This window comes from Bos indicus, chromosome 8, assembly GCF_029378745.1.
Source record: "Bos indicus isolate NIAB-ARS_2022 breed Sahiwal x Tharparkar chromosome 8, NIAB-ARS_B.indTharparkar_mat_pri_1.0, whole genome shotgun sequence".
In the NCBI taxonomy this organism is placed as follows: Eukaryota; Metazoa; Chordata; class Mammalia; order Artiodactyla; family Bovidae; genus Bos; species Bos indicus.
In genome coordinates this window covers 38,392,425-38,417,742 of record NC_091767.1, presented here as the reverse complement: position 1 = coordinate 38,417,742, position 25,318 = coordinate 38,392,425, and the positions used below count along the sequence as shown (strand labels likewise).

Sequence of the window (25,318 nt, the reverse complement as noted above, 5' to 3'; positions counted from 1 at the left end):
ATGAAACATAGTCCTGTGGGAGCAGCTGCATAGCCTATAACACAGCTTCCAAAAGGCACAGCAATTCTTGGCCATGAGTTAGGCAAATGTCAGTACCAAAGGAGTACAATCTAGGAGTACAGAGCAGAGTGGAAATGGAAGGTATTCTCAAAGCCACAAAGGTTACTACATCATGATCCCAGACTATATCTACTCATTTGTAACAAGACTAAGGAAAGTGACAGGGGAGGGGGAGAGTCAAAGGAAGTTCAGTTCAGTTACTCAGTCGTGTCTGACTCTTTGCGACCCCATGAACCACAGGACGCCAGGCCTCCCTGTCAATCACCAACTCCCAGAGTTCACTCAAACTCATGTCCATGGAGTCGGTGATGCCATGCAACCATCTCATCTGTTGTCATCTCCTTCTCCTCCTGCCCTCAGTCTTTCCCAGCATCAGGGTCTTTTCAAATGAGTCTGCTCTTCACATCAGGTGGCCAAAGTATTGGAGTTTCAGCTTCAGCTTCAGTCCTTCCAATGAACACCAAGGACTAACCTCCTTTAGGATGGACTGGTTGGATCTCCTTGCAGTCCAAGGGACTCTCAAGAGTCATCTACAACACCACAGATCAAAAGCACCAATTCTTCGGCGCTCAGCTTTCTTTATAGTCCAACTCTCACATCCATACATGACTACTGGAAAAACCATAGCCTTGACTAGATGGCCCTTTGTTGACAAAGTAATATCTCTGCTTTTTAATATGCTGTCTAGGTTGGTCACAACTTTCCTTCCAAGGAGTAAGCGTCTTTTAATTTCATGGCTGCAGTCACCATCTGCAGTGATTTTGGAGCCCAAGAAAATAAAGTCTGTCACTGTTTCCACTGTTTCCCTATCTATTTGCCATGAAGTGATGGGACTGGATGCCATGATCTTAGTTTTCTGAATGTTGAGCTTTAAGCCAACTTTTTCACTCTCCTCTTTTACTTTCATCAAGAGGCTCTTTAGTTCTTCACTTTCTGTCATAAGGATGGTGTCATCTGCATATCTGGGGTTATTGATATTTTTCCCAGCAATCTTGATTTCAGCTTGTGTTTCATCCAGCTCAGTGTTTCTCATGATGCACTCTGCATGTACGTTAAATAAGCAGGGAGACAATATACAGCCTTGACATACTCCTTTTCCTATTGGGAACCAGTCTGTTGTTCCATGTCCAGTTCTAACTTTTGCTTCTTGACTTGTATACAGGTTTCTTAAGAGGCAGGTTAGGTGGTCTGGTATTCCCATCTCTTGAAGAATTGTCCACAGTTTATTGTGATCCACAATCAGAGGCTTTGACATAGTCAATAAAGCAGAAGTAGATGTTTTTCTGGAACTCTCTTGCTTTTTCTATGATCCAGCAGATGTTGGCAATTTCATCCCTGCTTCCTCTTCCTTTTCTAAAGCCAGCTTGAACATCTGGAAGTTCATGGTTCACGTATTGTTGAAGCCTAGCTTGGAGAATTTTGAGCATTACTTTACTAGCATGTGGGATGAGTGCAATTGTGCAGTAGTTTGAGCATTCTTTGGCATTGCCTTTCTTTGGGATTGGAATAAAAACTGACCTTTTCCAGTCCTGTGTAATGCAAAAAAAAGAAATCAGGTACCAAGCACACTGGGGAGCAAAACTGAAGCAAAACTTACCCTACAAATAAAGCCAAAATTAGGGGATGGAGGGAAAACTACAACAGGGGATTGTCTAGACAAGCTGGGCTCTTGTTGGAAAGCAAACACTAGGTTACTGATATTGTTGATTAGATTGCCATTTTCAGGGCTGACTCAGGAACTGGTGAGAGTTTGAGCCTAACAGATAAGATACATCATCTGCAGAGCTGGATAAAACACTGAGTGACAAAATAAGGCAGTAATAGACAACATAGGCTAAAGTAATATCTAAAGGATCCTAAAGAGAGTGAATGATTCACATAAGGACAACATGGTTAAAGTAAAAGAGAAAGGCTCAGGTTTGACAATTAGTTATGTATACCATTATAACAATACCTACTGTAAAATATGAAAATACTTCCATGCTAGTTTGCAAACAGCAGTTGCAATGAGCCTTCAAAGTGTCCCCCTCTCCTCACCCCTCTCCCTCACTGACATCCCCAGTGGCAGATCATCTCATGACTCAGCATATAAACAGCACAGCAGAAGGTCTTCTGGACCCTATTCCAGCCACTTTCCATTCTGTTTATCCATGCTCATGCATCATCAGTTATTAAATAATTTGCTATATTCCTGGGAGGCTTAACCTGAATTATGAATGTAAAAATGTGTATCTGTCTGATGTATCAAATTGTATGCAAATGAACAAGTTCATAAATGTTTTTGTATGAGCAACCCAACTGTTTAGTACCTTTATGCATGTCAATGCAAAGATATTCTAAGAGGTTATGGAAAGAATTTTCATCAATAGAGGAGTCTTCCTCACAATGATATGGGAAACTTCAAGGTTTTCTGGTCTATACAGCTGTCTTTTATAACCCTTTTGAGTCTATGAGACATCTGTAGTACTTACCAATATAACAAGGTCCAGTAAAACACTTTCAACTTTAAGATACAAATTCAACTCTGGACTTCTGTTAAAACTCCACATCCTCCGATGATTTCACCAAAATAAGAATAGAAGGAATTACATACTTTTAAGGCACAAGCCATAAGGACAAAGAGAGAGAGGAGACAATCACCACAAACATGAAGAAAGCAGAGGGAAGAGTAGTAACTTGCTTGGAAGACAAATCCTAAGCTGGTAGTGGAGAAAGTTAAGAATCAAAGCAAGTTACATTGCATGACTACCAAAGGTTTAAGAAGTGGCAGTACCAGCTGTCTCTGGAAGTAGAACAAGGAGGGTGGTGGAATGAAAATGGGACTAAAAACATGAAGACAGGTTGAAAATTCAGTTAAGGAGTTAGACTTCCTACAACCCCTCCCCCAACTGTGGTCAAGCAACTATGTCAAAATCATCACAAAATACTGAAAGTTTACTGTCTGGAAAGGGTAAAATAGGGTTTTTGTATTGAAGGCACAAATGAGAGCAAAGATTTTGTACTCAAACTGGGAGATAATTTTGCAAAACAACAAAGCCACAGATGGCCAATGAAGATCTTTCTTAAGTTCAACTAGTAATTAAAGTAATATAAATTAAACAGTAAAATGTAATTTTTCCCTATTAAATTTGCAGACTAATGATATGACCTAGTGTTAATGAGAACACAGGAAAATAAACTCTCCTACATTCTGCTGATGGAGTGTTAATTGTTATAAGTTTTTCTGATTTATATATATATATTTTTATATATATCAGGTCACTTATTCATTCTTTTACCTCAATTATTCTGCTATTGATTCCTTCAAGAATATTTTTCATTTCATACATTGTATTGTCCATCTCTGTTTGTTCTTTAGTTCTTCTAGGTCTCTGTTAAACATTTCTTTCACCTTTTTGATCCTTGCCTCCATTCTTTTTCTGAGATCCTGGATCATCTTCACTATCATTATTCTGAATTCTTTTTCTGGAAGGTTGCCTATCTCCACTTCACATAGTTGTTCTTCTGGGGTTTTACCTTGTCACTTAATCTGGAATACATTCCACTGCTGTTCCATTTTGTCTAACTTTCTGTGATTGGGGTTTTGGTTCCACAAGAATTGTAATTCTTCATGTTTGTGCTCTGTGCCCTCTGGTGGATGAGGCTAAGAGACTTGTGCAGGCATCCTGATGGGAGGGACTGGTGGTGGGTAGAGTTGGATCTTGTCCCTCTGGTGGGCAGGGCCATGCTCAATAAGACTTTAGTCTGCTTGTCTTCTGATGAGTGGAGCTGTGATTCCTCCAAGTTGCTTGCTTGGTCTGAGGCTTTCCAGCACTGGAGACTACAGGCTGTTGGGAGGGCTCACACTAAAGAGTACATCGCAGAACCACTGCTGCCAGTGTCTTTGTCCCTACAGTGAACCACAGCTGACCCTGCCTTATCAGGAGACTCTCCAATACAAGCAGGTAGGTCTAGCCCAGTCTGCTTTTTCCCCTGGGGCCTGGTGCTCACAGGTCCTTGTGCATGCCCTCCAAGGGCAAAGTTTCTATTTCCCCCAGTCCTGTGTAATTCCTGTAAATAAACTCCACTGGTCTTCAAAGCCAGCTTCTCTGGGGGCTTCTTCTCCTATTGTCAGACCCGCAGGCTGGGAAGCCTGATGTGTGGCTCAGAACTTTCACTCCAGGGGAAAAACTTCTGTGGCATATTTGAAAAAGAATAGATACATCTGTATGTATAACTGAATCACTTTGCTGTACCCCTGAAACTAGCATAACACTATTAATTAACTATACTACAATATAAAGTAAAAAGTTTTTAAAAAAAGAAAGAAAATAGCCACATAGGATCCTGGGGTAGGGGTGGGAAGCAGGTAGGGTAGGGTAGGGTAAGGATAGGAGATTTCCCATTGCATATCTTTTAGTATCTTTTGAATTCTGTGTCTTGTGAGTGATTTACATATTCTCCCATCACCACACATACACACAAAAAAACAATTTTTAAAATAAAAATGTTTTTAAAGTATTTTAAAATCATAATAAAAGAATGTATATTTAATGACATGGAAAACGTTCATGATAAACTGATAAGAGAAGATAACAGGTTATAAAACAAATGTATATATAATCCAAATCTAGTAATCATATATGCACAGAGGGAAAGAAGCCTGGCAGGGTATAATGAAAACTTTTCTTTTGCAGCTAGAAAGAATTGTTAGCTTTAAATGGATATTATATATAGCTATAAAAAAGACATAACAAAATAAACACATAACAACATAAATAAATCTGACGTAAATTTAAATAAAAGAAGTCACACACACACAAAAGTGTTTATTACATGATTCCATTTATAGACTGTTCAAGAAGAGGCAGAATTCATGTTAACAGAGGCCAGATTGGTGACTATCTCTGTGGGAAGAATGGCTGTGACTGGAAAGGGGCATGAGATAGTCTTCTAGAGTGTCAGAAATACTCCATGTCTTGATCTGGGGGGATGTTACATAGTTGTGTCCATATGTACAATTATCTTGAGATATACACTCAAGACTTGACCACTTTATATATGTTATGTCTCAATTTTTAAAATTAAGCCTGGAAGGATATGTGTGTGCATGTGTGCATGCTCGGTCGCTTCAATCATGTCCGAGTCTTTGCAACCCCATAGACTATAAAGCCTGCCAGGCTCCTCTGTCCATAGGATTTCTCAGGCAAAAATACTGGAGCAAGTTGCCATTTCCCTCTCCAATTATGAGAGTTATATATACCATATCTCAAGAGAAAAATAATACGGATGTTCCAGGTAACATGAAATGGTAAAGAGGTTGAACTTTGGAGTCAGATAGACCTAGGTTTGAATTCCAGCTCTGCCACTTATCAGCTCTGTGAATTTGGGCAAGTTATCCAACCTCGCTCTGTCTCAGATTTCTCATCTGTAAAAATGGGAAAAATAAGAGTACTGATATCACAGGATTATTGTAAGTATCAAACAAGATAAAGTAGGTGAAGTGCTTAAAAGAGTAAGTGAGTAATAGTTAGTAGGTATTGTATTCAGGAAAAATTTCTCTGCTGCTATAAGTAAACACAGAAATTCTTTTTTTTTGATCCAACACAGGAGCATGCCCATGCCTGAGCACCCACTTGCACACACACATGCATGCATACACATACGCACACAGACACATACACACAGATTCTCTACAAATGCCTCTATTCTATTGGCCAAAATTACCAAGAAATAAAGCAAAAAGAAAAGAGACTAACAGCCAGAATTACACCATTTCCAGGGAAAATATAAAGTATTAGACAAAAATATTTTAAAGTATGCATATTTCAATTTGCATAAAACATTCTGTGAAGTTTCCAATGGGATTTTCAAAAATTCTAACATCAAAAGAACATATTCAATATTCATCATCAGTTTTCAAAATTATCACTTGGGAATAAACAACAACGTCTTACTGTATAGCACAGAGGACTATATTCAGTCTCCTGTGATAAACCATAATGGAAAAGAATATTTTAAAAAGAATGTATGATTGAATCACTTTGCTGTACAGCAGAAATTAACACAATACTGTAAATCAACTATTCTTGTTTAGTCGCTAAGTCATGTCCCCATGGATTGCAACCCCATGGATTATTTCAATTCAAAAATATGTTTAATTCTCACTGAGAATTTCAAATAGGAAATTGGAAAATGCATCAGAAAATGGACATGCAAGTTTGTAAATGCAATTGACTTCCCTTATTGGAGATATTCAGATCAACCATTAACTATGTGGTGAAAAGGTAAATAAATCTTCATTTGTATACTAATAAAAGCTGAAATAAACCCTGTAATTCTTTTGCTTGGGCCAAAGGGAAGAAAAGAGTAATAACTCTTTTTCATAGATTTTTAATCAGAACTGCACTCCTGGCCTGGGAAACAGAAATATATCAGTGGATCAATGACTAAAAGAACCAGTATTCTGAAGAAAAATTTCAAATTGTGAATGAACATAGCACAAGTTTAGTAACTAAATTATACAAACAAAATGAGAATAAAAATCTTTCAAAGGAGTGCCCTGTGAAGTATTTTTGTTGGCAGACAATGCAAATTTTAAAGCAATGTACAATATTTTAGGGATAATTCAAAACTCTAAGAAATAAAAAGACAAAGATCTTCCCATGTTCAAAGTTTAAAAACCAGGTTATTTGTGATTTTTGTTTTACCACTGAGCACCAATAATTTAATTTCTGAGAGTGAGAGAGACCAGAGGACACATTAATGGAAATACACAAATCTCACGTTAGTCAATAATATCAAAAAATAGTTAAAACTGATACTGAAAGGTTGTTGCTGAGCCATGAAAAATGCCAGGATTCTTGGCCTCCAGAGGAGGATTCAATCCGGGGCCAGTGACTAGGCTTGATTGCTCAGAGCTTTTGTGTAATAAAGTTTTATTAAAGTATAAAAGAGACAGACAAAGCTTCTGACATAGACGTCAGAAGAGGGCAGAGTGTCCCCCTTCTAGTCTTTAGCCGGATGTTTTATGTCTGTTAGAAAGCTGTTAATCAGATAAGAGAGACACCTCAAGGCTGAGGGAGTTTCACCAAACCCCTCTCCCACAATATGCATTTTTGAGATAGGATGGCATGAGGTGTGTCATCCCCCAGCCATAAAACAATTGATATGAACACTGGTTTGTTGAGCTATTATCAGCCCAAGGTTTGAGAAAAGAAAAAAAGTTAGTCTTAGGTGGAATCATTTTGAAGAAAGGCAAATTCCAAAGCAAATACGCAGTTTCATTAACATAGCTTAATAAAAACATTTCCGTAAGAAAAATGCATTGGTTAGTTCAAGGTTTAAGAAAAGTTAAGTTCAGGTGGAACCAGGTGTCGCCATGGCAACACAGAATTTTAAGAGAAACTTCCTTTTAATTTTGTATGGAGAAGGAAAAAAATCTGACACTTGTTTGTTTCCTCCTGCTGCTTAAGGGAGAGATAATAAATGTCTGACACTTGCAGCCTATTTCCTCCATTTGGAGACCCCCGGCCTTCCTGCCTGTTACCCTCTCAATACCCTACTTCCTCTGTGCCAAACACTACTCTAAGTGTTGTTCATGTATCTACTAATTTAATATGGTAAATATTATCCAATTTAATACAGTAAAAAATTATCTACTAATTTAATACAGTAAATATTATCATTATTATCACTTAACAGACAAGGAAACAAGGAACAGAGGGATTAAGCAACTTTACCAGGTCACGAACTAATAAATGACAGAATCATGATCCTAATTCAGTCTTCAGACTCTGATACTGATGCTCTCACCACTCAGTCATTTAACTCAATATTAAAAAGTATGTAAACTCAGTGATGTCATGTTGATAGTATCCTTGATATAATGTGATGAGAATGACACTCTCCTTTGTGGTTATCCTCTCCCAAACATCAGACAACCTTAAATTGATAGACTTCTACAAAATACTCGACTAACACTACTCAAAACTGTCAATCTCTTCAAAAACAAGTTAAGTCCAAGAAACTGTCACAGGCCAAAGGAAGCTAAAACGGCACTAGGACTAAATGTAATGCGGTACAAATGGTGGATGAAATTCTGGAATAGAAAATGGACATCAGGGATTCATTAGAGGATTCAAATTGTGGAATTTACTTAACAGAAATATGCCAATGTTGGTTCCTTGGATGTGGCAAATATAGCACAGTAATGTAAGACACTAATAAGAGAAAACTGAGTGAGTGAATATAGGAATGCTCTGAACTATTTCTGCAACTTTAATGTAAATCTAAAATATATATATACAAACAACTTATGCAGCTCAATATTAAAAAAACAAATAACCCAATTTAAAAGTGCATAGAAGATCTTCTTTCTTCAAAGAAGACATATAGATGGCTAAAAAGCACATGAAAAGATAGTCAATACCACTAATTATTAGAGAAACTCTAATAATTAGTCAAAACTATAATGAGGTATCATCTCACCCCAGTCAGAATTATCATCATCAAAAATATACAAACAATAAATTCTGAAGAGGGTGTGAAGAAAGGGGAACTCTTCTAGCACTGTTGGTGGGAATGTAAATTGGTGCAGCCACTCTGGAGAACAGCATGGAGAGTCCTTTAAAAACCAAAAATAGACCTATCATATGACACAATAATCCCACTCTTGAGCATGTATCTGGAGAAAATCATGGTTCAAAAAGAATAGCCAGGACATGGAAGCAACCTAAATGTCCATCAACAGAGGAATGAATAAAGAAGATGTGGTACAGGGACTTCCCTGGCAGTTCTGTGATTAAGACTCTGTGCTTCCACTGCAGGGGGAACAGGTTTGATCCCTGATCAGGGAACTAAGATCTTGCATGCTGCACAAAACGGCAAAAAAAAACAAAAGAAGAGGAAGACATAGTACATATATACAATTAAATAATACTCAGACATAAAACAGAACAAAATAATGCCATTTTCAACAATATGGATAGACCCAGATATTGTCATACTGAGTGAAGTCAGACAGAGAAAGACAAATACCATATGCTATTGCTTATACATGGAGTCTATTTAAAAAAAAAAAAAAAAAGATACAAATAAATTTATCTACAAACCAGAAATAGAGTTATAGATAGAAAACAAGCTTGATGGTTACCAAGGGGGTAAGGTGAAGAGGGATAAATTTGGGAGATTGGGGTTGACACATACATACTGCTGCTGCTGCTGCTAAGTCACTTCAGTCGTGTCTGACTCTGTGCGACCCCAGAGACAACAGCCACCAGGCTCCCCCGTCCCTGGGATTCTCCAGGCAAGAACACTAGAGTGGGCTGCCATTTCCTTCTCCAAATACTATATATAAAATAGATAACTAGTAAGAACCTATTGTATAGCACAGAGAACTCTACTCATTACTCTGTAATGGTTTACATGGGGAAAAAAATCTAAGAAAGAGTGGGTAAATGTATAACTGATTCACTCTGCTATACACCTGAAACTAACACAACATTGTGAATCAACCATACTCCAATAAAACTTTTAATTACAAAAACATTTTTAAAATGTATGTTATAAATAAAAATGGTCTGCATAAACTCCTTTTTTAAAAAATGTAAATCTAAAACCATTCAAAAATCAAAAGGCTATTTCTTTTAAAATATATAACCAAATGTATGATTTTTTACTTGCCATCTCCACTCATCCTTTGAGGTACTTCTTGGTGAGATGTCCAACAGATAAGCAGCTAGTGTCAGAAAAACACAAAGAGGGAAACAAATGAGAGATTTTCTTTCCATGCCAGGAAAAAACTCCTGGAAAAGAAAGTGGGTTTTATCTTGTTGCTCTTGGAGAAAGTTCTCTGGAATCTAGCCAAAAGACCTGAAAGCAAATGAAAATAATCTGTATTTTTCCATCTCTCTTTTACCAACAAGGATATGATTCGTGCCCTACCCCCAACCTAAGGACATTTTTTAACAATGGAATTTCCATATTTCCTGTTTATTAGAGTTACTAGTATACAAAACAGACCTTTCATACAATCTTTATAGGCACCAAGTATAATTATACAGTTTTATTCAATAGTACTTTGGATACTCCAGAAAACCAATTCTGACTAAACCCTGAGATGACAGCAGAAGTCCCCTCTGTTAATTCAAGGAGAAACTCCAAACCAGAAGGTAGTGGAAGACGGTTTCTCTAATCAGACAACTCCTGATAGGTGGGCAAGAGTTGGCCAGGAAATAATCATTCCAGGCAGAAAGAGTGACATGTGCCAAGGCCTATAGGCAAAAGGATACAGTAAACTTGAAGTTTTCAGAACTGCAATAATGTAGCCCTGGAGTATAAAGTGTATGATGGGAAGTGAAAGAAATGTGGATGGAAAGATAACACCTCAAATATGTTTCAGGATGCATTTCAGGAAAGAAGAGTCTACTGTGAACAAATGCAGTCACGTGTGCAAGAAAATATTAAATGTATATGCAGGAATAGACTTAGGACAGGCCTCTAATCTGGGGTGGTATACCAGAAAAACTCGCCTTCTAGTCACTCAGCATCTTGGTAAAGAACTTTCATAGATAGAATGTTCAAATACATTGTGTTATAGGCATCAGATCAGATCAGTTGCTCAGTCGTGCCTGACTCTTTGCGACCCCATGAATCGCAGCACACCAGGCCTCCCTGTCCATCACCAACTCCCGGAGTTCACTGAGACGTCCATCGAGTCAGTGATGCCATCCAGCTATACAGCACTGAAAATGGATAAATTATAGCAATAACACCAAAATGAATGAATCTTAAAAGTCGTGGACAAGTCACAGAAGAATACATAAGGTATGATTCCATTTATATAACATTCAAAAATGGTGACAGATGTTAACTAGACTTATTATAGTGATTATTTCACAATAAAGTTGATCTGTGAACAACATGGAGGTTAGGGATGCCAATCCCCACACAGTTGAAAATCTACATATAATTTACAGTTGGCCCTATGTATCTATGGTTCTACAACTATGAATTTAACCAACTGTGGATCATGCAGTACTACAGTATGTATTTACTGGGGAAAAAAAATCCATGTATAAGTGGACATGTGCAGTACAAATCTATGTTGTTCAAGGATCAACAAATACACAAATATCAAATCATTATGTTGTACACCTAAACTGTTATGTCAATTATACCTCAATAAAAATAAAGTTCAAAAGTTGGCAAAACTAAATAATACATTATTTATAGACACAAAGTTGGTAAGAACTTATGAAGAAAAAAAGGAATGATCACCCCAAAATTTGGAGTAGAGGTTAACTGGGGGAGGAAACAGAATGAGTTGGACATGATGTATCAAGCTTCAAAAACACGGGAAACACTGTTAGTTGAGTGGTGAGTACATAGTTATATTTATAATTTTTAGAAGTATGTACATTATATATACTTTTGTGTGCATAATATTTTTCAGAATTGAGAAGATAATGAAAAGATTAAATGTGAGTTTAAAAAGTGAAGCAGCCTTCAGTTTACAGATTAATACCTCAAATTTGCTACTTAATAACTATGTTACAAGTTATTTTCTGTGTCTATCAGTTTCTTGATCTGCAGAAATGGAGAAACTAGTTTCACAGAGTTTAACAGTATTTCTAATCTCTCTCTCTCAAATTATGAGGATTAAATGAAATAACATATATGAAAGCACTTAGAACAATTCCTGGCACATAGTAAGTAATCAATAAATATTAGATATCACCATTATTTTTACTACTGTAGCAGGTATTTAATAAATGCTAATTTCCCTCTGTCCTTCTTTCAAAAAGAGAAGAGGAACCAGTGCAAATGAAGGTCCATTTGGAATTCCAATAGAAGAATCAAGCACAGCCATTAATGTTTATACTTTGCTTTGTTACTACTGTATTTCTTCACTTCTAATATTCACACTTTGTGACATTTTAATGTTTCTAAAATTGGGATTGAATGATTTAATCAGCAGGATTTAATACAGGTTTTTCCTCCTAGAAACCTCATTAAAATGAAGATGTGTCTCACAATTGATTGTGTCTCAGAATCAAGGAAATAAAGTAGTTATGCTGTTGCTACAGAAGGCATGACAGTTTTAAGACAATAGCTAGGCAACTATGCAGTAGAGTCCAGGCCTTAGGCTTTTTGTGTTATGACAAATTCACCACAATGGCCATAACCTTTAAAAGACTGTGAATTTTCTATTGGTAGTAGCCTGATTGTTCCCAGGCCCCTGCAGCCTATGGATACAAGTGAGTCAAACTGCTTTGGCCCCCATGTTTCACTAGTTCTAAATCCTCAGGGCCAAGCTTCAGGACTTAAGCACACCTTCCACTGCCAAGTCTTTCCAGTTACTTTTTGGAGTCTTCTATGCTCAGGGCCAGCCTTTACATGAGATTCTAATCTGTTCTCTCTGTAGATGTCCAATCTGCGCCCAGTCACTTGAGGGAAGGTGTACTCAAAATCTCAACATCCTCCAGACAAATTTTCCTGCTTAGTTAAAGTGTCAAGTAATCTGGGTCCCTTATACACATTTTAACAGCAGTCTGTGCCTTTGTTGAAACTGCAGGTACTTCAGGAAGTGTGTTACTTGGGGAAGAGGGTGATAGTGAGAAGCAAGTGTGTCAAAATGTCTTTCAATAATCCCCTGCTTCCTTTTTAAGGAATCCTCCTAGTTTTTATATCCTGACTAGAGAAACACAAAAAAACCCTGGGTTCTTTGGCAGAGCACAGACAACCTATTTCTCTCAACCCATAACTAACCAAGTGTTTTCTGGCTCATGTACCAGCTTCACATACATTCTTCTCTTGGATGACTCCCTATTGTCGCTCCCAGGACTTATCATCAACATACTGTCTTTCTTCATGTAAGAAGAAATAAAATAAAAAATTCTGCAAAGGGAGAATTTGTTCCCTACACTTTCTTCATCCAACTGGGAAAAAAAAAAACAAATGAGAACATATTCTGTTGTGAAAATTCCCCTTAAGTCTGCTCATCAGTTCAGTTCAGTTCAGTTCAGTCACTCAGTCGTGTCCGACTCTTTGCGACCCCATGAATTGCAGCACTCCAGGCCTCCCTGTCCATCACCAACTCCCGGAGTTCACTCAAACTCACATCCATCGAGTCAGTGATGCCATCCAGCCATCTCATCCTCTGTTGTTCCCTTCTCCTCCTGCCCCCAATCCCTCCCAGCAGCAGTCTTTTCCAATGAGTCAACTCTTCGCATGAGGTGGCCAAAGTAATGGAGTTTCAGCTTTAGCATCATTCCTTCCAAAGAACACCCAGGACTGATATCCTTTAGAATGGACTGGTTGGATCTCCCTGCAGTCCAAGGGACTCTCAAGAGTCTTCTCCAACACCACAGTTCAAAAGCATCAATTCTTCAGTGCTCAGCCTTCTTCACAGTCCAACTCTCAAATCCATACATGACCACAGGAAAAACCATAGCCTTGACTAGATGGACCTTTGTTGGTAAAGTAATGTCTCTGCTTTTGAATATGCTTCTAGGTTGGTCATAACTTTCCTTCCAAGGAGTAAGCGTCTTTGAATTTCATGGCTGCGACCAGCATCTGCAGTGATTTTGGAGCCCCCAAAAATAAAGTCTGACACATACTGCCCTTTATTTAGCTTAGTTTTGGGGTTTCTTTGCCTTTTATCTTCAGCATTAAGAGGAGAGTTTCTCATTCAGAATCCGGGAAAATGCCTGAAAACACTAATGTTTCTGCAAGCATCAAAAGAAAAGTCCATTCTCTGGGACAAAATAGTGGTTAAAGAGCCCTTACTACTCTTTGTTGTTGTTTAGTCACTAAGTCATATCTGATTGTGACCCCATGGACTGTACCCGCCAGGCTCCTCTGTCCATGGGATTTCCCAGGCAAGAATACTGGTACGGGTTGCCATTTCCTTCTCCAAGGGATCTTCCAAACCCAAGGACTGAATCTGAGTCTCCTACATTGACAGGCGAATTCTTTACTATTGAGTCACCAGGGAAGTCCAACTACCCTTTGTAGGTCTTTACATAGCCTTCACATTTCCAAAAAGAAAAATATTCATTTTTAATCTAGGGAAGTTCCTATATCTTTTTTTTTAATTAATTAATTTATTTTAACTGGAGAAGTTCCTATATCTCTTGATCATTTTCCCTTCCCTTCTTTTCACCCTTCCATCTCCCTGTCAATTCCTCTTCTTCTCCTTCTGAGGTCCTCCTAATAAGCCACTTCATCTCATACATATCATCTATTGCAAAATGCAGGAGGGAGAACACTAGTTCTTCAGATACAACCAGATTCTGAATTTTAATTTGATTCCTCCAGGGATTCTTGCTACAATTATATATACCACCAAAGAGAGTGAATAACTCTCCAAGTAAAATAAGCTCTTATTTAATTCCTGAGAGTATGTTTGGGCTTCAGAGAGGAAAATCCTACTCTGTAATATACCTCATTATTTTTTTAGTTAATTAGTCCATGTAGAGGGGCTACTGAAAGGAAATGCCATCCTGGTTCTAAATGAATACCAACTCAACTGCTGAACTGTGAGGATTATTACCAATAACTCAAGCAGCTGTAAACCACAGCAAATAAATCAGTTCATGCTGGAGAATATCTATGGGGAGGGTGACTCACTACATACATTACTGATGAAGCTGGGCTGTGATTTGAGATAGTTATGAAAATAACTTATAAACTGAAATCAAATATAATATTATGGCTTTCCACAAGAAAAGCCTAACTACCAATTTTCTCCTCCTACTCTTGAAACATTCTGACTAGATTAGGTTTTAAACTATATGTCTTATTTTAAGGCCCAATTAAATATTTGAACATTTTTCTTGGTATTCAGCTAAAATGAACAAAATATTCATGATAGTATTATAGTTCTGTCATCATAGAAATAAAGCCCTAGGGAAATCACTATGGTTAAATCTAGCAGTGCAAACAATCAGACTACAGGGTGAATTATCACTTCTTTAGAAGCAATCTTAACCACCAATGTGGATTATTTTACAAGAGTTGATGTAATCAGGAAGCTCTATATTGACCTTTCATAACAAAAGTAGTTATGAAAGGGGTTTCCCAGGTGGCACTTCCCATCTGCCAATGCAGGAGATTTAAGAGATGTGGGTTCAGTTCCTGGGTGGGGAAGATCCCCTGGAGGAGGAAATAGTAACCCACCCCAGTATTCTTGCCTGGAGAACCCCATGAACAGGGGAGCCTGGAAGGCTATAGTCCACAGGGTCACAAAGATTCAGGCACGACTGAAGTGACTTAGCCTATAACACAGTGCCACAAAAGAAGTAGTGAAAATCGCTGACACTGGTGCAAGTCCCGAACCATTTCTAGACTCAAGTATCAATTAATACAATCTCGCTCCTTTCATCCCCAAAAACCCAGACCTGGTGAGTGGTATCACTCTGCTTTTACATTCAAGTTTTACTAATTCATTTCTAAAAGATAACATATAGGCTTCTAAACAGTAAAAGAAAAACAATCATTTTGTTGTATCACTTACCTTTACAAAGGATTAGTATAAATCCACCACTCTTACTAGAAAAATAATTCAAATTTTATTCTTAACTAAAAATGGGTCAATAATGTGTTCCTTGGCAACAAAAGATAGCAAACCACTGTAGAAATAAAAATAACTTTCAAGATCTCTTTTCAGAAATTACTGAATCAAATATTTTGGCTGGTTTTAGTACATGTGTGTGCATACCGAGTCACTTTAGTTGTGTCTGACTCTTTGCAACCCTATGGACTGTAGCCTGCCAGGCTCCTCTGTCCATGGGATTCTCCAAGCAGGAATACTGCAGTGGCAAGAATAGTGAAGTGGGTAGCCATTCCCCTCTTCAGGGGATCCTCCCGACCCAAGGATTGAACCCAGCTCTCCCACATTGCAGGCAGGTTCTTTATCATTTTAGCCATCAGGGAAGCCCCTTTTAGCGCATAATAGCATCAGAAAGCTTTCAGTTTCAGATGAACAGTTTTGTATGCCTTGCTGTATAATACAGATTATTTCATCATCTAATATAGAGATGTCAGCTTCTAAAGTCATGAGGCAGTAGCTCAGTATTTTACATCTTAAAAAAACAGCTTATTCAAATAGTTTCTTAGAATCACTATAAATCAAGTGAAATTTCATTTGAAAGATCTGTTTCCAAAATACATGAGTTTTTTGTATGTAGTTATGCATAAGCCTAATAAAATGGATTATTTCACTGTGTTACCTATTTTTCCAGGTCTACTCAGGTCAGAACATTACTACTAGTTAGGAGGCCCCCTTCCAGAGGCTATATTTTGATTTGGAATCTGGAAACAAAGTTGCTCAGAGAGGTCAGGTCAATTTTGTATGAGAGAAATCATTACTCTACAAAAAGAATCAAACTTAACAAAAGATTTCATACACTAAACTAAAGGGTGAGGAAATAGAAAAATAAGAAAATAGGCAATGAGGTTGGTGGCTGCAACAATTCAGAGGATAATCAAGTGCAAGCTCAAATCCAGTGATTTGGAATCTCAGCTTGGAATAGACAAATGTGTGCTCCACATTATTTAGCTTAATTCAGAGGTTTCTTTGCCCTTCACCTTCAGTTTTGAAAGGAGAATACTGATTCAGAGTCAGAACATTCCTGAAACCACTAGTGTCTCTGCAGGCAATGGAGGAAGAGTCTACCCTCTGGAACATAACAGTTTTTAAACAGTCCTTACTGCCCTTTTCAGGCCTTTATACATATAGGAAAATCTCTTATCAGCCTTCATGTTTCCACAAGGGCAATCCTCATTTTTTTTCAATCTAGGGAGACACATGCTTCAAGGTAAGCCAATAATAAACACTACTGAGCTATATGAAAGGATTATTAAATATAAAGCCAAAGGTTTGTAGTTGGTTTGGATGCCCAGCTAGATGCTTCACTGTAGCTATATAGACATGAGTATGGCAAATTGCTGAAACCTGCTGAGGATTGTATCACCTTCCACAAGATCATGCTTGTAAGAATTACCAGAATATCCAACAAAACCACTCACTAGAAACTAAGACCTGCTCAAGGCTATTCCCTGGGAATGGGCAGCCAGGTAATGAGCTAAGTGATGCCTAACCACCTGCCCTCACTGGACTGAAGTCCTGATTTTTCTACTCTATAAGTTACCAGCTCTGATTGAAGTAGTAGATCGGCACCCTGATAGAGCCTGTTCAACTACTACTACTACTACTACTACTACTACTACTACTACTTTTCTGTGCGGACCACCTCCCACAACTGGTAACGGTGTATGTGGACAGACGTGCCCTCAGAAATGTAAGTGGATGCTTGGAAAAGAAAAAAAAAAGAAATTGAAAACCCATGAATATATCTGCATATATCATATTTCTTCTCTCTTAAATTCTCATAATACAGTAACCTTTGCTTTTCTTAAGCTTAAACTTGACACAACTATTATAAATTTACTAATTCTCCCTCCCTTTCCTTCCTCAAAATAACAGACAGTTGTGACTGGTCAGGCTCATTTTCTAAGCTCCACCACCCCAAGCCTCTGGCACTGTTGATACTTCATACCATGGGGGCAATGTTAAATTTAAGAGCTTTGAGGGCCCTTCAAATACACTTTACAAGTGGTGCCAGAAGTTTCTCAGGCCCCTTTGGGAACTTGGGAAGGGAAAATTGGGAGGGTACCAATTGGAGTTCTAGACTCCCTGTCCCACTTTGCGACGGTTTTTATTTATTTCATGTATGAGGCTTATAAATCTGTTAGTAGAAAAAAGTTCAACTGATTTTCAGAGTTTTTAAAATGGCTGCTCTGATGGAAAGAGGTCCGTACACGGAGTCAGATTTGGTTTGAAGGCCAGAACCAGTCACCTACTGAGGTAGGAGGGAAAATACCTCTCCCTGACAACTGCTGCAGTACCTACCTCACAGTGACGTTGTGATGTCGAAGTTCCGCCCTCCACCACCTTTAGGCCGGAAGTCCGACCTCCACAACCCCAACCCAACCTACCCTACCCTCCAGCCACCCTACCCTCCAGCCACCCCGCCAACCCTAGCCGGAAGTGGACCCTAAATCTACTCCGCAGCCAGGACATTCACTCACTGGCCAACGTGTCCGTTCTACCAGACAAGACATGGATCCTTCCTGCCTAGAGTCCCACCCCACCCTAGAGTCTGACCCCGAGGGCCTAGACTTCAACTCTGCTGGCCAAGACTGTTTCTCTTCTGGTCACGAGTTCGACTCTCTCTACCAAGAACTGGACCTGGACTCTCTTAATGAAGATCTTCTTTCTCAGTCTATGCCAGACGCCTTGACAGAGACCTCTACAGGCCTTTGTGAATCCCACTTGACTGCCGAACCAGAGGATCTCACTGAGGCAGAGCAAAAGGAGCTCAAATGTGAGCTCGCTAAACTGGAGGCAGAAATTGTAATGCTACGCCAAGCGCTGGCAGCCAAAGAGAGACGCTGTGTGGAGCTCAAGAAGAAGTTGGCCCTTACGGCCTTCGGGGGGCTGAGGCAGAATCTGTCCAAGAGCTGGCACGACGTTCAGGTCTCCAACGCCTACGTGAAACAAAAGACGTCAGCTGCCCTGTCCACGATGGGCTCTGCCATCTGCAGGAAGCTTGGAGATATGAAGAAATCAGTCACATTCAGATCCTTTGAAGGTCTTATGGGGACAATCAAGTCCAGAGTCACAGGTGGCAGAGAGCTTGGCCGTGACTGTCTTCCTTCTTCAGCGGGGAGTGGGGATGATCCACTCCCAGTTTCTGGGAGTAGGGATGATCCGCTCCCGGTGTCAGGGAGTGGGAATGATCCAGTTCTGGCAAGTAGGGATGACCTACTTCCCTTTCTGGAGCCAGAATGAGCTCCTTGGTTAACTTGCCTGGCCACCTAACCAGTGCAAGAACTCCCTTCCATGATCCCAACTGCAACTCTGCCCATCAAAAACAAATAACCAAACCACAATGGTAAAGTGAATTTAGGAAATGGAGAGAGTCCGGTTTTGAGAAAAGCAATCCCCGTTTGTACATAGATATTTGCTACTGTTGAGATAAAAATATCCAACGTTTTGTACCCAGTTATTTTACACTGAAGTTTGTAGATGAAATGTATCACTATACTAGCCTTCCTGGGGTTGGATTTAAATGGACAGGAGTTTGGTTCCAGAGGGGTTTTAGGCCAAAGCCAAAACTTCTTTTTTGGAAAAACTAGTGTACAAAAAGGGCAAAATAGGTTTCTGTTTAGATCCAGGAACAAAGTATGAAAGAACTATAAGTTTCCTTCCTTCTTTCCCTAATATTAGAAAGAACCTTGAAAGCTCTGCCTGGCCTATGATTTTTATTTTTTAAAGGTGATAAAGAAAACTGTTATTTTTCTCTGAGGCCCTCAGAAAGGGGGAAAGTATTAATAGACTAATTGGTACAGGATACTATGACTTTTATAAAATGATTTTTTTTAAACTGCTAATTAAGCAAAGTAGCTTCAATTTAGGGATTGTCAACTACTTTGGATTCAAGCTGAAATTGCAACTTTATTCTGCTTTGTGCTTTGTTTATAATCTTTTTATATATGAAAATGAGGGCCTTATAATTTAATCCTTGTGGCCATGTGTCTCTGCCACAGCAGCATGCTACCTATAAAAAAAGAATAGTTTCTTTGTTCTGCAGCAATTCCTAGTTATCATTTTCAGTTGAGGGACTGAAGGGAAAAGAGCATTGCCAAATTCAAGAAAGGTAAACCCCTGTCTTAAGTGACATTTAAGACAGACTCTTACCCCTGAAATTCTGGCCATTTATACCTTTGAATGGACCTAACCAATTGTACATCACTGGTCACTTTGACCCCAAGTTTGTACTTGTTTATAAGCACTTGTTTGTACTAATCCGAAATGAGAAGGAGACAAAACCCAGCCCTCAGGGGATATCAAGATAACAGGACCCTGTAGGACCTGGTTTGGGTTTATTAGAACTTTCTCATATCTGATTTTCATAGGAGCTACTTCTTTTTTTTTTTTTTTTTTCTATTTTCAACTGTCAGGATCTGGCAGCTTCTTTCATTCCTCCAGTAACACTGCCTGGATTAAAAGCTTGAGTTTTATATTGGCTTTTAGCAGGGGTCTAGAGTCTTTATTTTCTTGGATATATATATTGATAACATCTCATTGCCTAAAGGTAGTCCCTACAATGTAATAAAGTGATCCTGTTTTGTTGATTTTTGACTGCTTCCTCTATATTCCTTTGATTTGACTATAAGCAAAACCAACTACCACTATAAATACAAAAGCATTTGGTAAACTATAAAGTCACTGATATAAAGCCCACATATTCCTGAAAACAAAGTTTTGCTTGGATTAAAACAAGATGTTCACCTTGTCTTACAAGTTGTGTTTTAATTTGTTTTAGTTTTTTAAATTTGGGGCTTATTTATTTATTTTTGGCCGTGCTCAGTCTTTGTTGCTATCTGCAGGCTTTCTCTAGTTGAAGTGAGTAGGGACTACTCTGTTGTTGTGCATGGGCTTCTCATCACGATGGCTTCTCTTTTTGTGGATTATGAGCTCTAGAGCACCTGGGCTTCAGTAGTTGCAACTCACGGGCTCTGGAGTGCAGGCTAAGTAGTTGTGGTACATTACCCTGCAGCATGTGAAATCTTCCTGGACCAGGGATTGAACCTGTGTCCCCTTCATTGACAGGCAAATTCTTTACCACCAGACCACTGGAGAAGTGCAATTTGTTGTAGTTTTATAAGTTGAAGAACTAGAGAGAAACTTGCAGAATTCATGAAGCCAAAGTAGCCCAACAGGCAAAGTCTTTGATCCCATATTACAGAAAACCTTGTGTTAGAGAAAAATCTCCAGCTAACATGATGGGCCAAACCCAGGATATGTTCTATTTTATTTAGTAATTTATACAAATGCTATAATCAGATCAGATCAGATCAGATCAGTCGCTCAGTCGTGTCCGACTCTTTGCGACCCCATGAATCGCAGCACTCCAGGCCTCCCTGTCCATCACCAACTCCCGGAGTTCACTCAAACTCACGTCCATCGAGTCAGTGATGCCATCTAGCCATCTCATCCTCCGTCGTCCCCTTTCTCCTCCTGCCCCCAATCCCTCCCAGCATCAGAGTCTTTTCCAATGAGTCAACTCTTCGCATGAGGTGGCCAAAGTATTGGAGTTTCAGCTTTAGCATCATTCCCTCCAAAGAAATTCCAGGGCTGATCTCCTTCAGAATGGACTGGCTGGATCTCCTTGCAGTCCAAGGGACTCTCAAGAGTCTTCTCCAACACCACAGTTCAAAAGCATCAATTCTTCGGCGCTCAGCCTTCTTCACAGTCCAACTCTCACATCCATACATGACCACAGGAAAAATAGTTTCCCCCAATAAATCCTCAACTCCTGAAAGCAGTGAAGAACACAACTATTTTTGTTTATCATTGTATTCCCATGCCAGGCTTAGGGTAGATGTTTAATAAATACTTGTTGCATAAATGAAGGAATCAACATCACATACTTCAGACATCAAATCTTGAATCCAAGAGATTATCAACAACATGAACTCGTTGACAAGTTCCTCCTGCTTTTAAAACATTTCACTTCCCTATCCAGAGATAATTTGAGATCCTACTATGTGTCAGGCACTGTGCCAAGCTCTGAAGGCATAGAAATTTATTAGTCATGGCCCCTGCTCTCTAGAAACATTTTCAAATCATTGCAACTCAGTGCAGTAGATGCTAAAATAGAAGATACCTATAAAGAAAGAATGTTCAACTCTGCCTTGGTAGATCAGAAAAGAATTCAGAGTCAAAGTCTTAGAGGACTAGTAGGAATTTATAAGGTATAAAAGAGTAGAACATTCCAGACAATATCCAGAGGAACTAAGTCATGAAGGAATGTAATAGAATAGTATGTTCCAGGAAATACCAATAGGTCGTTGTGGCTAGAGAGAGGGGGGAAGTGGTGAGAGATGAGGATGGAGAAATAAGCAAAGGGCAAGATCATAAATAGTCTTATATACTATCTGACATTAGTATTTAATTCTGTAGGAAATGAGTTGAAGGTGCTTAAGTCAAATTCATATTTTAGATGTATCACTCTGGTCACCATAGAAATAGATTAAGTATTTAAGAGATATAATCTCTAAAATTTAGGAAGAAACTGCATAGGAGAGAGGGACAGATAGATTCGCAAGTTGATAAAGATGTAGAATTGAAAAGACTTGATACTGATAATGCTGGAGCTGAACATTCATTTTGCTCTGACTCTTTTGATTCCAGCATACCTGCATCAACAGCCACAGACACCAAACAAAATGCCTCCATGAGCATGTGGACTCTGCATCAAAAGTTTCCTCCAGATTTTCTTTCTTCCACTTGCCTCTACCCTTCCCATACATTGCTGACCTTCATTTTCTAGCCTGTTAACCTTTATAATTGGATCACTTCTGTTCATCTAGCCACATCTGGATTTTGTAGCCCAGCATCAGTCTATTTCAGTTTAGGCAACTTCAGGATGCAGTTTGCAATAGTGCTCAGAATATGTGAACCCTCAAAGATGCCCCATCTGACTCAATTTCTGAGAACCTTCGATTGGGAGTGATATTGGAACAAAATTCCCTGAGTTTCTTGGTTTTCTTGGTCTTCCACTGCTCATATGAGTGAAGAGCTGGAGTAGAAGATAGAGACAAGGTTGAAAGTTCTAACTCCCACAGATGGCACTCTCCATGCAGTTAGCAAGGATGGGAGTATAGTACCAAACCCTTGTTCATTAGCATCATACATACACCAGCATATTGCAAGCATCACTCCCAGAGAAATTCACTTGCACTTATGGAATCTACTTTATTCTTATCTTCATATTTGAGAGAAAATATATCACATACCTACTCTCATGAATTGCATGAACTGCAGAGGAGTCAGCAGTAATCTAGAACTGTGTAGGTCTTCTTACAGTGCTAGCCAATGTGCTTGATGGCCCTCCCCATTAAGCGGACAATGATGCCATTTGTTAATTCTGCTAAGGAATGAGATCAGTTGCCTCTGGGCCATGGAATTTCAGTTCTTATCCATGAATTCCAACATAAGAAAAATGATGAGTGCCACGCTATCAAAATTACTGGGGCTGACCATGTCCCACTCCTTCTGACCAGATCTATTGCTGGGAGGCTCAATGATGCCATGCCTTCCAGTGCCTAGAGCCTGATTCACATAAGGCAAGTGAAAAGTGGAAGAATGCCCTCAAAATGATGCAGCTTGGCCAGCTACTGTGACACATTATCATGGCACTTGGTCGTCTTTCAGAAATTACTAAGCAGATCCCTAGAACAGTCAAAAATATCTGGAAATTCCTGAGAATTCACCAGGTAATTTAAAAGTTCCTTCCCTGTTTAACTATACAACAACCCAAATAAATGATCACCTCAAGAAAAGGAGTGGGTTCTTCTGGAAATTGAAGATTTCCATCACCTCTACCCCAATCCTGGCTACCTTACCTCAGGCCCATGGCACTAAAACTTTCAGCTAATTGGATAAAAAATGCTTATCTAAGTTAGAGGAACAATTCATAGACTTAGCTGAGCCAAACTTTCATTCTAGAACATTAGAACTAAGAAATTAAAAGATTCAATTACATTGAAAATGGTCTATACAGTCATATAGATTTTTCATATTTAACTTCATAGTATGGCTTTAAATATCCTAGTATTGACCTAGAAACTTGTATTGTAACCCAGGCCACCCACACTTCTGACCAATTGGCTACAAACCTTCAGGAATTTCTTAGTACTCCTTGAAATACCATAATTAATTGGAATGACTCACAGAACTCAGGAAAGCCCTGTACTTGTGATTAAAGTTTTACTATAAAGGGTATAAATTGGGATTGACGAAGTGAATAAGCACCAGAATGAGTCCTTAGAGGAAACCTGACGCTTCCATGTCTTCAGGATGCATCATCCTGACAGCACATAAATATATGATTACCAATCTGGCAGGCTCAGTTGTACAGTTTCAGGTGACCAGAGTTTTTATTGGGGTTTCATTACATGGGTATGATTGATTGAATTATTGGCCACATGATAGAACTCAATCTTCAATCCTCTTCTCTCTACAGAGATTGGGAGGACAGGCTGATATAATGTGACTCAACTCTCCAAACCTTAATCACATGGTTGGGTCTTTCCAGCACTGCTAGCCCCGGTCTTGAAACTACTGAGGGACCTATCATGAATAACGACAACAGTCCTTTCACTTGGGAAATTCCAAGGATTTAAAGGCTCCTTACAAGGAATCAGAGACAAAGACCAGCCAATATTTTTTATTATACAGAAAAACAAGCAATAGGAAGCTGCTCTACAAAATGGTCCCTCAATCTCCACAAACACAAGCAAAAGTCATTGTGCCTCTGTGCTAGCCTGTAAACACTTCTTAGAAATAATTTAGCTGGTCAATGTTTCTAATTGCCACAAAAATCTCATGTAATTCACAGCATTGCTTCACCACCCAACATATACCATTCCATAACTCTTATAGCTTCCAGACTATTATTTACCCCAAATTCCTGATTATTAGAAACACCCCAATGATCAGCACCTAGAAAAGACACAGACTACAGTGGACATGTATAAAATACCTTCAAAGGCACCAGTGACCATTGGATTGAGGCTATACTAGAGATGAGACATCTACTCCACTCATTCCTGCATAAAATTTAAATATGTCTTCCTTAGCATATTTATCTATCTTTATCTATCCTATGGAAGAAGATAGCTAATTATTCCCATCTCTGCATATTCATCCTGCCTTCCATCAATCCTTGCTGAGCCGAGTCAATCTAAATCTTTACCTACTCTTAAATATTATCTCCTAGTCCTAAAAACTTGGGCTGAGAAGCCAGGGCACATAGAAATATTAGACACCTGTTGATTGGTACCTTGGCTCCCTCTTCTACAGTACTTAATACGATGGGGGTTTTATGGAGACAGAAAAAAATTGTAATGGAAATCAGTCTCCCACTGCAAAATTATCCTAGACCCTGGCCAGGGCCTTTCATGAGGCTTTCCTGATGGGGTTGGGTGGGGAGTCTAGGGGAGTGGGATGAAGCTTTGCAGCAGCCATCCTGAACACCATCTCATTTGTTTCTAGCATGCTGTCATACTGAACTCTCCTTCCTCTATGCTCTTCCCCACCTCTGACTCCCAACTTTTGACTCTATACCCCCAACTTTAAGCCTACCTTTGGTTATATGGATTTGTTATTCAAATCAAGTGTTCTCATCAAATGGCCCTTATC

At 39.0% G+C, this 25,318-nt stretch overlaps 1 protein-coding gene across 1 annotated transcript; it reads left to right on the top strand.

The window, feature by feature from the left end:
* The first annotated feature begins 17,985 nt into the window (after positions 1–17,985).
* Positions 17,986–20,342, top strand: TPD52L3 (TPD52 like 3). The gene has a single exon (XM_070794574.1). It carries the CDS (start codon positions 18,167–18,169, stop codon positions 18,896–18,898), a length of 732 nt encoding a protein of 243 aa, XP_070650675.1. The 5' UTR covers positions 17,986–18,166; the 3' UTR covers positions 18,899–20,342.
* Positions 20,343–25,318: the final 4,976 nt, after the last annotated feature.

Excerpts from the sequence above, each read along its gene's own strand:
- TPD52L3 (XM_070794574.1), top strand. The coding sequence starts at position 18,167 with ATGGATCCTTCCTGCCTAGAGTCCCACCCCACCCTAGAGTCTGACCCC.